This window comes from Lepidochelys olivacea, assembly GCF_965140295.1.
Source record: "Lepidochelys olivacea isolate rLepOli2 genome assembly, chromosome: 21".
In the NCBI taxonomy this organism is placed as follows: Eukaryota; Metazoa; Chordata; order Testudines; family Cheloniidae; genus Lepidochelys; species Lepidochelys olivacea.
The window spans coordinates 6,220,920-6,235,008 of NC_140431.1; the positions used below are offsets into that span (position 1 = coordinate 6,220,920).

General features: G+C 47.2%; 1 protein-coding gene across 1 annotated transcript; it reads left to right on the forward strand.

Moving 5' to 3' along the window:
• Window positions 1–646: 646 nt before the first annotated feature.
• On the forward strand, window positions 647–11,923 carry CTSE (cathepsin E). The gene is made up of 9 exons (XM_084611488.1): window positions 647–732; window positions 2,782–2,938; window positions 3,841–3,958; window positions 6,619–6,737; window positions 7,532–7,731; window positions 8,096–8,218; window positions 9,607–9,748; window positions 10,865–10,963; window positions 11,491–11,923. Exons 1-9 carry the CDS (start codon window positions 677–679, stop codon window positions 11,653–11,655), a joined length of 1,179 nt encoding a protein of 392 aa, XP_084467614.1. The 5' UTR covers window positions 647–676; the 3' UTR covers window positions 11,656–11,923.
• Window positions 11,924–14,089: the final 2,166 nt, after the last annotated feature.

Sequence of the window (14,089 nt, forward strand, 5' to 3'; positions counted from 1 at the left end):
GCAAATGAAGAAAACAACAGCTGGAGGGTGCACTGGGGGCCTGCACTTAACCTCAGGGGGGGTGTGGGGTTAAGGAGTGGAACCCCCAGCAAGCAATTTATGGCCAGTATGGGAGCGAATCCCACTGTCATTGTTTGTCTGACGGAGCACCTCGAGACTCCAGCTGAGCTCAGGGCCCAGTGCGCTCAGTGCTGTATATACATATAGTGAGAAACGACCCCTGCCTTGAATATCTAACAGTTGAATAGACAAAGGCTGGGAAAGGAAGGATTACTATCCCCATTTTACAGATGAGGGGACTGAAGCACAGAGAGATTCAGAGCAACATCTTCTGTCCTACCACAGGACTGTGCTACCTTTCCGACACTGATGGAAGGGTTCCAGGGAAACCCCATAAGTCCAGGCTGGGGGAGATTCCCCTGCTCGCGGGCAAAACTCTCCCATCTCAGAGAACAATCTGGCTCTGTGTGTTTCAGTTCTTGTCGCCAGGACTGAGTGTGTGCATAGTGATTCATTTCTCTCGCAAAGGTTCTGTGTTGACGTTCAGATGAGCCTTATCGCAGGGCTCTTATCCTTTGGGGTTGGGTTGTTCCAGCTGCTATAAGGGCAAAACTTTTGTTCAGTTTTCACAAGTTAGAGAGAGCGGCTGAGTGAGTGTTAGAGCAGAGCCTCCGGTATGAATCGGCTGATCCTTTGGATGCTTTGCCTTTGGCTGGCCAATGGGTTGCAAAGGTAAGCAGGCTTCCTTGGCCTTTCCTCACTTTTCTGGGCACCCAGGCGACGGCAGCTCTAGGGTCAGGGCTTGCAGTGAGGCTCATTCCCGAGGACTTGTGAATTTTGGCAACGGTGAACGTTAAAACAAACAGCAGCCAGAACCGTGTGCCCAGGCTTTAAACAGCACCCGACACAACACTGCTGGGTGGGGAGTGGTAGGCAGGCTGGGGTAACATGATGCTCATGAAACTGAGGGGGAGAGCACCAGTCAGACCCAGCTTTGTAGGGACCAAGCAGGGTTTCCATTCCGGTCAGAATATCTCCTCAATGGCTGGTGAGATGACTCCAGTGGATGGAGACAGAGGCTGGGGACCTGACTCAGAGGAGATGGTGGGTTAATATGAATTATCTGTTGGTAAATGGGTGTAAGAGAGTCTAAATGGATGTAATTCACTCCTGAAGGGGCCAGCAAAGAAGGATGGACCAACTGCCAGGAGCAGGAACCAGGCATAAACTCTACTACAGTGTTTTAACATTGACTTACCTGCTTCCAACTCCTCAGCTTGGAAGCGATAACAATTTAGACTCCTTCACCCTCACTTACCTCTGCCTAAATTACAACTCACCTCCACGCTTGGTTCTAAGATTCCGGACTGCTGGGGTCTATTGCTGGCTCTACCTGTGAATCGCCCCCGGGGCAAGTCCGTTCACCCCCTTGTATCTCTGATATAAAGCCGAGATAACACCACCTCCTGGAAGGGCAGGGTTGAGAGTTTATACTGATGAGCATTTTAAAACACACTTTGGGGTTCTCAACTGAGCACTGCCCGGGAAGTGAAAAGAATCATTATTAGGTCGCAGCCGTTAGCGTCAGTGGGCAAAATGGATCTGGATTTCTCAACACTAACAGCCAATCTCTGTGCTTATCTACTCCCCATGCAAACTCACTGGAGTCAAAGGGACAAACCTTGGTGCCACTGAAACCCTCCGAGCAAAGGACTAATTTACTATTTGTATTGTGATCACACTTAGGAGCCTCAGTGCTCTCAAAACAGCTGCTCGATGTGCAGCAGCAGTCAAAAAAGCTACCAGAACATTGGGGATCATTAGGAAAGGGATAGATAAGAAGATAGAAAATGTCGTAATGCCACTATATAAATCCATGGCACACCTGCACCTTTAATACTGCGTGGAGTTCAAGTTGCCCCCATATCAAAAAAAGATATATTAGAACTGGAAAAAATACAGAGAAGGGCAACAGAAATTATTAGAGTATGAAACAGCTTCCAAACGAGGAGAAATTAGAAAGACTGCGACTATTGAGCTGAGAAAAGAGATGACGAGGAGGGGAACTGATAGAGATCTGTAAAGTCATGTCTGGGATAGAGAAAGTAAATAGGGGAGTGTTATTTACCCGTTCACATAACACATAAACCAGGAGTCACCCAATGAAGTTAATAGGCAGCACGTTTAAAACAAACATAAGGAAGCATTTGTTCATACAATGCACAGGAACTCGTTGCCAGGGGATATTGTGAAGGCCAAAAGTATAACTGGGTTTAAAAAAGAATTAGGTAAGTTCACAGAGGATAGGTCCATCAGTGGCTATTAGCCAGAATGGTCAGGGATGCAACCCCATGCTCTGGGTGTCCATAAGCCGCTGACTGCCAGAAGCTGGGACTGGATGACAGTACATGGACCACTTGATAATTGCCCTGGTCTATTCATTCCCTCTGAAACATCTGGCACCCTCCACTATTGGAAGACAGGATACTGGGCTACATGGACCATTGGTGTGACACAGTATGGACATTCTTATGTAATGTCATAGACCAGGACCCCACTGTACTGGGTGCAGAACAAAAAACAAAAAAAAGGTCCCTTCCCCCAAGGCTTACAATCAAAGTAAATACCACACACCAGTACATGTGTGCCTTCTATCAAATGCCATGCACTGGGTAGATGAGCCAATCCACAGTGTACTTCTGCAAGCCTTCTTTTAATTCGGGTTCCCTAGTTCCTGTTGCTCAGGACCATGGTTACTGGGTGAATGCTTTCTTTCCCCAGGGTGCCCCTGAGGAGACACAAATCCCTGCGGAAAATCCTGAGGGAGCATGGGCAGCTGTCCAAATTCTGGAAGGCCCAGAAGCTGGACATGATCCAGTACAGGGAGGACTGCTCCGCCGTCCCAGAAACTAATGAGCCACTCATCAACTACCTGGATGTAAGTTATGCAGCAAGGGGTGGGGAGGGGGGGTGAGGCAGCATAGGGGCACTGCTTTGCAGAAATCACAGAAAAGTCATGCAGGAAGCAGAGAGAGTGCATTATTTTACATGAACAGCCTTGAATGCCCTACATCCTGACCCTTGAGCTCAGCTCCTGTTAAACAGAGTGTGAGCAAAGCCAACAATAATGTGCCATAGTTATCTGTCTGCCCGACTTTTTACTGGTCTTTTGTCCTGTGGGTATGTGATTTGTGAATGTAATGTTGATCCCAAAGGGCTCCATTCAGTGTATATCACACACACACACACAAATCCCACTTTTCTCCTACTCTTGTGGACATGAAGCTAGGGACAGTAGCCTAGAGCCAAGAACCAAAATCCCCTCCAAAACTAAAATACAATCACACAAGCAGAGCAGGGCCCAAGCCAGAAGGTTTAGACCCAGAGACCAACTTTCCCAGTAGTTGGGGGTTTTCCCAGACCTGAGGTCTTTGTCTGGCCTGTTATAGTGTCAGTGGTTGTGACATTTGGTTCAAAGCATTCCCAAAGTTCAGGGCATGTTTGGATCTTTATGGGGATTCTGCTTAAGCCTGTTCCTGCTCCTACTGATGCCCGTGGGAGCTGGGCCACCGAGATTGACTGGAGCAGGACGGAGTCCACAATCATTGTGCATTTTCATTCTGGATTTGTTAACATTTTTCCAGGCTCTAGCTGTATCTGGCTCCCACTTTCCCCCTAGCATCATGCTGCAGCAACCTCCACATGGTGTCAGCCATTCCAGAAACAAACTCAGCCCATTGCAAACATCCATCCCATAGTTATTCCCCTAGAGCTTGGCTCTCTTGTGGTTTCCCAGGGTGCCTATGCCTAATAATGGCTGTTGCTTTGCTGTTTGGCTAGATGGAGTATTTTGGACAGATTTCTATTGGGACCCCTCCTCAGAATTTCACAGTGTTATTCGATACTGGCTCCTCCAATCTCTGGGTTCCATCAATCTATTGTGTCAGCAAAGCCTGTGGTAAGTAGCGATTCCTCAGCTGCATGTTGCTCCTGGACATTGGCTGGTGCAGAGTAGAGAGGCTGGGCCTGATTCTCCACTCAAAGTAAATCAAGAGAAAAATCAAGTAAAATCCATGGAGTTAAAACAGTGTAAATGAGGCGGGGGGGGGGGGGGGGGCGGGCGCAGAGGAGAGGGCAATCAGCCTTGGAGGTGCTTAGAGAAATCCCCCTCTTCATGGTCACCTTACTAGCTTCGCTGAACCACTGCTTTCCAAATGCAGGCAAAATTAAATATGCTCCAAAAGAGCACAAAGTGAATGCACCAGCATGGAACCCAGACCATCTGCACTGAAATCAACCAATAGGAAAAAGGGATGTAACAAAAACGGAAACCCTTTGTCATGCACACTGTGTGTTAGGTCCTAAAAAAAAAAAAAAATCTGTTTTGTTACAAGGCCATTGCATGTAATAGCAGCGGTACCAGGCAGCAGTACTGGAAACTACAGGGTAATCGAGACTGCAGCCTTAGTTCTGGGCAGCAGTCCCAGGAATTCAGCTTAATAGTACACGTGGTGCTGGTTCTGGGCAGCTAGAGCAGTGATGTTTTCCGTGTAACAGGCTGGGGTGAAGGATCTGGGCCAGTGGTGCTGCAGCTTTGAGGAGTGGGTTGATCAGTAAGCAGGCTCCTAAGGAGTCAGATCATTGCACAACACGTGTGTATTGTGCCTCAGAATTTCTGTCCTTGCCGGAAGCCGGATGAGGGGGCGATAGATTATTGGGACATGGATTAGTTAATGTATAATTCCTTAGCAGCCAGGGACAGGTCAAAGGAGCCTCAAAGGGTTGTGTCGTTGTGTGTGTGTTGGGGGGGTGTCTGTCCATTTTGTCTAATTATAGACGTTGGCTCCACTCCCGGTTAAGACTCTCTGGTGGGCCTGGGATATTCACAACTGATCTTGCGCAAGTGGCCACTCTGATTCTGAGTGTCCAGCCATAAGGGGGTGTCAGGCTGGACACCCAAAAATGGAGGGACCCCAAATCAATGAACACTTTTCATAGTGTTGGCCCTAGTCATGACAACTCTGTGCAACATGAAACATTGAAAATATATTTATAAAGAACTGAGAATTGTGTGGAGAAATCACTTACTGGACTATGTGGAGACCAGGATTCCCTTTTACTCCAATCCAGTGCTTAGCGCAGGAAGGAGTTAGGGAGGGAGGAGGAATAGGTGACTTTATGCCACCTTTGTACTCATTGTGGCCCATGATATAAATTAGAGCAGCCGAAGGGCTGCTGTAATCTATACTCTGCTTCCAAAAGCTCCCTCCCACCTGAGGGCTAAGGGAAGCCAAGAATACCCAAGGAGTGCAGCTATTCTCTGTCTAAGCTTCCCACACTGGGGGTGGGACAGGAAGAGGAGCTGGCTCAGTGCTGTTCTGGTAGCAATACACCACTACCTGGGGGTATTCACCCCGGCCTGCTTCTACCCTCTTTCTACTATTCCTTTATGATCTCAGAGTGGAAGAGAGAATCAGGCCTAGGATTTAAGTAGGTTAGTCACTTTCCCTCTCTTTGTGTCTCAATTTCCCCAGCTGTAAAATGGGATAATAATACTGACTTCCCTATCTCACAGGAGTGTTGTGAGGATAAATTAGTTGTCTATTGCACAAAGTGATTTGAAAACTTAAAGTGCTATCAAGTTCTTGCAATAATATGTTTATTTGCAGCACTTTTCCAGCCATTAGATGACTCCATATCTAGCATAGAGTTCCAGATGGGTAGTGGTGCTTGGTAAACACAGAACACAATGCTGGAACTCAAGTTCTGTGGAAACCTGTTTCCTTAGGTCTACAAGTTGCAGCTGTTTTCTTTAATAAACCTCTCCTCTTTAAGACAAACCGTAACTGGACACATGACCGTGCTAAGAATTATTATTCTTTGTAATACAGAAAATACAACTCTAAATGCTCACATTTTGCTGGAGCTCTCATTTACAAGTTAACCTGACCGTGCCATTGCATGAGTAATTTCAATTGCCTTGTTTTTTTGTTCTGTGTTTGGACAGCACCTAGCACAAGGGGGTCCTAGTTCACAGCTAGAGCTCCTAGGTCAGAGGTGGGTAAACTACGGCCCGCAGGACCATCCTGCCCAGCCTCTGAGCTCCTGGCCTGGAGGCTAGCCCCCGGCTCCTCCCCCATTGTCCCCCCTCCTCCGCAGCCACGCCGCCATGTGGGCAGTGCTCTGGGCAACGGGGCTGCGCGCTCCTGCAGGGCAGCGTGTCTGGCTCCGGCGCAGCTCCCAGACTTGCTTCTCTGAGCAGCATGCTAAGGGGGCTAGGACCGGGGGTTTTGATAAGGGGCTGGGGGTCCTGGGGGGCAGTCAGGGAGCAGGGGGGTTGGATAGAGGGTGGGTTCCCGGGGGGGGCGGTTAGGGGCAGGGGGTCCTGGGGGGGGTCAGGGAACAAGGAGCTGGGCGGGGGGGCAGGAAGTGAGAGGGGGTGGATAGGGGGCAGGGGCCAGGCTGTTTAGGGAGGCACAGCCTTCCCTACCTGGCCCTCCATACTGTTTTGCACCCCGATGTGGCCCTCAGGCCAAAAAGTTTGCCCACCCCTGTCCTCAGTGCTACAGTAATGCAAGCAACAAATAGTAATAAAGGTGGCATCTTGTTTTACTACAGCTGCGCATTCCAGATTTCACCCATCAGATTCCAGCACCTACAGTAAAGTTGGGACTCCTTTCTCGATTCAATATGGGACTGGTAGTTTGTCGGGAATCATCGGATCAGATCAAGTCACTGTGAGCAGAGTCTGGTTTTCTTTAGAAAACTTAAAAAGGTTCTTCTCCCCTTTTCTCTCCTGTCCATGGCACTGTGACTGCAGGGCATTATTTTGTCACCAGGGACATGTGAGCCCATCTCCCATTGTTCTTTCCTGGTAGGGCACCATGACTCCAGAACCTTTCCTGGCTCAACTCCCAAGCAAGTCAGTGGGAATGGAGGGCAATCTGCACTTCGAGGGAGGGGCTCAGAACATTGCAGGACTGGGTCCTCGGAGCATGCCTGTTGTAAATGAGTGGATTCCTCACCCCACTCCTGACAGCACACACACATTTACAACTGATACAACTAAACCCCACTCATCTCACTCAACCACACTCTCCCCAATGAAGTGTGCCTTCATTCTTCATGAAAATAACAGAGACCTAAGGCAGGACTCCACTTACAAACATGAGCATTAGACCCTAACTCCTTTTTGAGTGGGCTGATTAAAATTTATACCTGCAGGAACTCCTGCCCTTCTCTTTAGTTTGCTGCAGAGTAAACTTTGAACTTTTATGTTCTTGCTTGGAGCCAATGAGACACACCTGGTCTAATTACCAAGATGAGTCAGCATAATAGCTCTGCACTTCACAACAAGATCCTACACCCTGAAAGTCTTCCTTTCCTGTTCTCTCCTGTTATGACACCATGACCTGGCCTCCAGAAGACCAAATTCTTCCTATTCTTTCCTGCCGTGGCACAATACGTGGCCTGCTGCTGAGCCTTCTGATGAAAGGTCAGAAACAATAAGTAGCTTTTCTTTCCCCTCTAGGTTGAAGGCATCACTGTCAGCAACCAGCAGTTTGCAGAGAGCGTCAGCGAGCCAGGAAACACTTTTCTGGATTCTGAGTTTGATGGGATTCTTGGGCTGGCCTATCCATCACTGGCAGTGGATGGGGTTACCCCAGTGTTTGATAACATGATGGCACAAAATCTGGTGGATCTGCCAATATTCTCAGTCTACATGAACAGGTGTGAACACAATTCTGTACAAAATGAGCCACTGCCTGAGGGTCAGGCCTTGTACACAAGGGAATTGGGAACAGGCTGGGCCCCAAGCGGGGAATGGGTTTTTTACTTAGATTGTAAGATTTCTGGGGCAGAGACCGCCTTTTTGTTCTGTTTGTACACCTGGCACAATGGGGTCCTGGCCCATGACTGGGGCTCCCAGAAACTACCGCAATACAAAAAATAAACAACAACATTAAGTATTTTGGGGAGAAAACTAATGGATTTCAGGAGTTTAAAGAGCTATGTGCACAGTAATAGGATTATATAATGTGAAATGCTTCTGCTAATGAAAAACCTGGATGTATCCAAATCCTCTTTTCTCCAGGAACCCGGATTCCTCTGTTGGGGGAGAGCTATTATTTGGTGGCTTTGATCCTTCTCATTTCAGCGGGACTCTGAACTGGGTGCCAGTCACTAAACAGGGATACTGGCAAATCCAATTAGACAAGTAAGTGTCTGTGTGGGGGTTCCCCACGATGGTGGCTGGGGTGGGGGTGGCACTGGGTAGGCACAGATTAGAGGTAAACTGTGTAACCATTAAACCCTGTCAATTCAGAACAGCAGCAATCCAAAGCCATTCATCCTCTAAGCTACAAGCACTCACCCAGGAGCTCAATGCCATGATCAATCAGTGAACAAAGGGATTCACTTCGGAAAAAGGATGCTCCCAAACCTCCTGCCTTCTCTGGCTCTTGAACAGAGACGAAGGATGGTCCTGTGCTTTGGACACTAGCCTGGGATGTGGAAGAGCCAGTTCCCAGCTCGGTCACACACTCCCTGTGTGACCTTGAGCAAATCATATTGTCTTCCATGCCCCAGGTCCCCATATATAAAGTGAAGGTAATAGTCCTTCCCTGCTTCCCAGGGGTGTTTGAGGTGCCCAGATACTACAGAGACTGGGGCAGGGGAGTGGTGTCACATGAGCACGTAACAGACAGAATTGCATCTTATGTTTTGAAAACCATGTCTGTATTAAACTAGGTTCCCCCCCCCCCGTCTAGGGTCCGTTTTTAAAAAATGCTCAGGACCAGATTTCCACAGCATGCAGCCTCCAGCAGCCCCCAGGGTGACACTGGTGGGCAGATTTTCAATAGCGCTCTGCACCCAACATGCAGGCTCTTGCAAAAAACTGGCCCACATTGGGGGAATGAAAACAGAAATGTTCTCTCAAAAAATAGACTTAAATAGCCCAATATATGTACCTTGTTGATTCTTCATCTCTGCCTAGAAGCAATGTAATGTCTTAGGGTTTGTCCAGAGACGTAAACTAAAGAGAATGTAAAATATTTAAGGACAAGCCTCACTTATATTTTATGTACATGATTTAAAGTAGCTGAAATCTCCATCACTGGTCAGCAGCCACAAGAATCCAACTTTAATATAACCTGCAAGGCATACATGTAACACACTTGCAAAGGGTAATTTGTCCCCACCTAGTGGCGGGGCCAAACAGAGAAATAGCAGGCTACTAACTTCTATCAACAAAGGAAATTATTCCTTTGGCTGAAGTAATAGAGGCCTATGGTTTGATGCTGCAGGTCCTGAGTTCAGCTCCTGGTGATGACCAGTTTTTGTTTTATATACACGGAAAGCAATTCTGCTAATCAGTTAATTGTGCTCTTGTATCTGAGTGCCTCGCAGACACCAGAGTAACTATCAAGCAAAGCCTCAGTACTTACTGTCTAACCACATGCACAATCTTATCAGACTATCCCACTGAATCTGGAATGGTCACAGTTCTGATGTGTGCTCAGCCATGTGCTGGGTCGGAGGGGAGAGGAATGCATTGCCCATAGACCCTTTCTCCAATGCTTGTTCCATTTTCTTCTTCCCCAGCATACAGGTGGGTGGGACAGTTGCCTTCTGTGCAGAAGGATGCCAGGCGATAGTAGACACCGGGACCTCTCTAATCACCGGTCCTTCCAAAGAAATAAAAGAAATGCAAAATTATATTGGTGCGGTGCCCATGGATGGCGAGGTAAGCCAATGTGAGATGAGCGGATACCACATTTCCTGGATGCAGAAATTCTTGTCTCCCCATGCTAGATTTCCAACCAGGATGTAACTCCTCAAACAAAATATTACAGGAATATTTGAAGTTTGGCATCTCTGCTGGAGACAATAAAGGCTCTAGGTTTCAAAAGGCCTGATCAGACCCACACAATGTGTCAGCAGACAGCCCTGGTAAAGAGATAAAGGCACTAGCTATTGAAACCCTGCCTTTACCATTATGCCACTGAATATCACGTGGTCATATCCTTGCTGCAAGTCCTAAGGCCTCAGAGACACACAGCTTTTCCTATAGGTCAGCCAGGGTCTCTGTATATAAACACTGCTGCCAAATTTCAATTAAAATCTAGATGTAGATATCCTTCCCTGTCCCCATAAAAGCTACAAATACTCATGCTGGCCTATTCCCTTTTGTGTAAGACAATTATTAATGTTGCAGGACTGCAGCACTTAGAGATTAACAATAAAGTGCCTACAAGGCCATGGGCTTATACAGGAGACAGCAGGGCTTAGAGAACAGAGTCCTGGGTTGAGTACCAAGTAACGTAGTTCTATCTTGAGGCTCCTTTGCTGGGCACGTCCCTTACCCTCTCTGGGTCTCATCTGTAAGGGGCATTGAGTGTTGTAACAGCTTCCCATCCAATGCAGAGTTATTCCCTGTTGTACATTTACCACCATCCAGCAACAACTTAGTACATTTTACATGAAATCAGCACTGTATGTTTTTTCCCAGGGTTTGGGGTTGTTGTTTTTTTCAGAAGGCTCCTTTTGATACAAGGCCCCTAACCCGTGACGTCCTCCTCCATTGAGGGTATAATCGACATACAGATAGCATCACTGATAGCTAGAGGAAAGCTGGCTTGGGCACGACTACATGAGCTGAAATCGCATCTCTGAGCTTCATGCCTACCCCTAACCCATACACCTGCCAGTAACAAGTCAAAGGACTAGCTCCCAGGGTCATCTGCTTGGGAAGGGGAGTGCTCTATTTACTAGGCTTCCTGGCCTTTGGGGTCAGCACGCCAGGTAAGCTGTCCCTGCAGCCTGGGCTTGGCCAATCTGTGTCATGTCTGTCACTTTGCAGTACACCGTGGAATGCAACAACCTGAACGTGATGCCTGATGTTACCTTCACCATCAATGGGATCCCCTACACGCTCAGTCCCCAGGCCTACACCCTCATGGTATAAACTTCTTCCTCATTCTGAAACTGGCATGACAGCATGTGTGTCCGGTTTCTGTTGTAGGCTTATGTGCAATCCAGCCTTGAGATGCAGGCTGTGCTCAGTGAAGTCCCATTTTTAGCTCAGGCAGGAAGTTGGGAAGCACAAGAGAGCCTCCAGCCTCTGTTTAATGTTCACAAGATCATTCTGTAACAGTTCAGACTATGAAAAGAGCGATAGGGAGTGTGGTCTAATGGTTAGAGCAGGGTGGTGGGAGTCAGGACTCCTGGGTTCTGTTTCCAGCTCTGGGAGGAGGGTTGGAGCATTGGAGTGGGCACTGTATGTCCCAGAATCTATTCCCGGCATTGAGCTGGTGGGGGGTCGAGTGGTAATAGCAAAGCGATTGGGAGGCAGGAGTCTTAGAATCAGCTCTCAGAGGGGTGTGTGGTTTGAGTACTGGGCTGGTAGTTAGGAGTCCTGCATTTTCTTCCTGGCCTTTCTAGAAAGATGGGAATTGTTCTCATATTCACAATTCCTCTTCCCCCTAGGATAATAGTGACGGCATGGCATTCTGCACCAGCGGCTTCCAGGGGCTGAACATGCAACCACCAGCTGGGCCGCTCTGGATTCTGGGTGATGTTTTCATTGGCCAGTTTTACTCTGTCTTTGACCGTGGAAATAACAGAATTGGGCTGGCACCAGTTGTCCCTTAAGGCAGTGTTCCCTAATGGTCAGAGAAAGGCAGTGGGAGTCAGTGTAGAGCTTGGTTCTATCCCTGGCTCTGCCACTGTGTGACTTTGGGCAAGTAACATCATGTGTCTTTGTGCCTCAAATTTCCCCACCTGTAAAAACAGGGATAATCATACTGACCTCTTTGTAAAATGCCTTGGGATCCTTGGCTGAAAAGCACTACAGAAATACAAAGTCTATCAGAGGGCATTTGTGTGACCAATACAAAAATGTCTTTGGTAACTTTGTTAAAGCCAGTTTATAGATTTTAATTTTACCCTTGAATCAATGGAGATTTTCATCAAATCAAAAGAGAATTTTAATTCTCGTTTCACATCTAAAGATGCAACAATCAAACTGAATTAGATTTGGAAGCTACTGCAGAAAACATCGCTGGCTTTGGTAGGCTAAATTGTGCATGGTGGCATCACCCTTCACCCCCATGAATTAAAAGCTTTGGATATGCCTGAAATAATACCTCATGGGTGTCCTCTGTATTAGCAGCATCTTCATCGGATTGGGAAGAACCTTGACTGTGCAGGTGGAGGATATGGTGACCAAAGAGGAAGTCTTTTTGTTATATGGTCTGATTGTCTTTAGCCTGCAATTTTCAAATGAGCCCAAGAGACTTAGGAGCATGAGTTCTACTGAAAATCAGTCGGAGTTGGGTTTCTACCTCTCTGAGGTGCTTTTGAAAGCTCTTAAAGGTCACATGCTGTGGTCAGGGGCAGAGCAGCGCTAGATGGGAAGTTCTGCACGAAAACCTGATACTTCAGCCAGTTTTGCTGAGGTTGGTGAAACCTGGGCAAAATGTGGAACAAGCCTGAAGTGAGCCTGGGGTGTTTATGCTTTGCAAGCTGCTTTCCAGTGAGTTTTGCTCGGAGCGTCTGGGTTATTTCCCGAGATGTAGATAGGGTACATGCGCTTGCAGAGTGAGTGCGGGTAAAGAAAACTTTGGGCCAATCTCCTCAAACAGACAGCACTGCGCTTGGCACAGCTGGAAAGATGGGTCCTAAAATGGGCAGCGCTCTGCAAAAAAAGGCAACTGTTTTCAAAATCTGTGTGTGTGTTAGGGGTCAGCCTGCTGCTCACAATGGTGTCCGGAGCATGTGACTTATTAATGGTGAGCATAGGGCTTAAAGAATACATGTGAGTGAATTTAGCACCCACAGCTCACACATGATGTGTCTTGAGAAATGCACGTAAGTCAGCAGAAAAGGGAAGAGAGGGGAGGGTTATTGTTAGCCATGTGTCTTTTCTGAGATATTCATACTTGTGTGGAATCAACCCCACTTAACTAATAGCCAGCACAAACTCATACAGCAAATAGACCCTATGTCAGCATATCCCAAAGATGGAGGATATCCAAGAGCAGAATTAGACATGGTGGATATTAGCCATGAGCCTGAACTAACCCCCTAGATCCAGAAAGCCTGTGAACTTCAGAGACATTTCTATCTGGGGCTAAACTTTGCAGCTGATTCCACTCTTCAAAATGTGCTAAACCTAACACTCCAAAGCGTGGGGAGAGTTTGGGTCTGAACCATGCAGCTTGGGCTCACTGCTCGTGTACATGAACTGACTAAAACCAAACTGGAAGGGTGTGCCTATCTCGTTCAAATAAAGTGATTGTGTTGCTATCAAACTCATTTGTCACTGTGTCAACCACAATTCATTCCTGCACTCACTCCACTTTGTCTCGGCACATTGCTAAATAAGGTACCATAAAATGGCATGCAAACCTGTCTTCTAACATTGCCAGCTACGAATCCTGATTAGCAATACAGAGATATTTGTTTCCCTCCCAAACAAGAGTTACCAGGCATAACTCCACCACAAATGGCAAGAGGCAGCAGCTGAAAGTTGCTTCGTATTTAAGCTCTCAACCTCTATAGTGTACAGTGGGATTGATTTCCCCATACCGTACTTACCCACCCAGTACTGTGGGTGAAGAAGCACTAGCCAGACAAGCATCCAGCAAGAACCAAGAGATGGGATGCCCTAAACCCATTAATTAGAACCTTTTGGAGCATTGAGGTTTGTTTCCTATTCCAGTAGGGGAGAGAGAGAGAGAAATTCTCATAGGCATCCCTATTTTTCCTCTGAAAGGTTCACAGAAATATAGAATTTAATGCTGCTATGGCCCTGGGTGCCCTAGAAACACAGAGGAGGAGACCCATGTGGTCCTATCCAGTCCCTCTTACCCAGTAATGCAAGATTGTTCTCCATAGCTAAGTTCTCAGTGTTTTGCCCGAGTAAGCTTTGGCCATTCCAAGCAATGGAGCTTCTATCTTTTCCCCTGCTGATTGAATTATTGTGAAAAATATGAATGGTGATTTTAGACCTTTTTCTCCTGCAGTTCTCCATGAGGAAGTGTTTCTTTTATTCCACCAGCTCCATTGAGAAGTTGTTGCAGCA

Coding starts and splice junctions, on each gene's coding strand:
- CTSE (XM_084611488.1), top strand. CDS start 677: ATGAATCGGCTGATCCTTTGGATGCTTTGCCTTTGGCTGGCCAATGGG. Junction 8,219..9,606: donor TGGCAAATCCAATTAGACAA/GTAAGTGTCTGT, acceptor CTTCTTCCCCAG/CATACAGGTGGGTGGGACAG. Junction 9,749..10,864: donor CGGTGCCCATGGATGGCGAG/GTAAGCCAATGT, acceptor GTCACTTTGCAG/TACACCGTGGAATGCAACAA.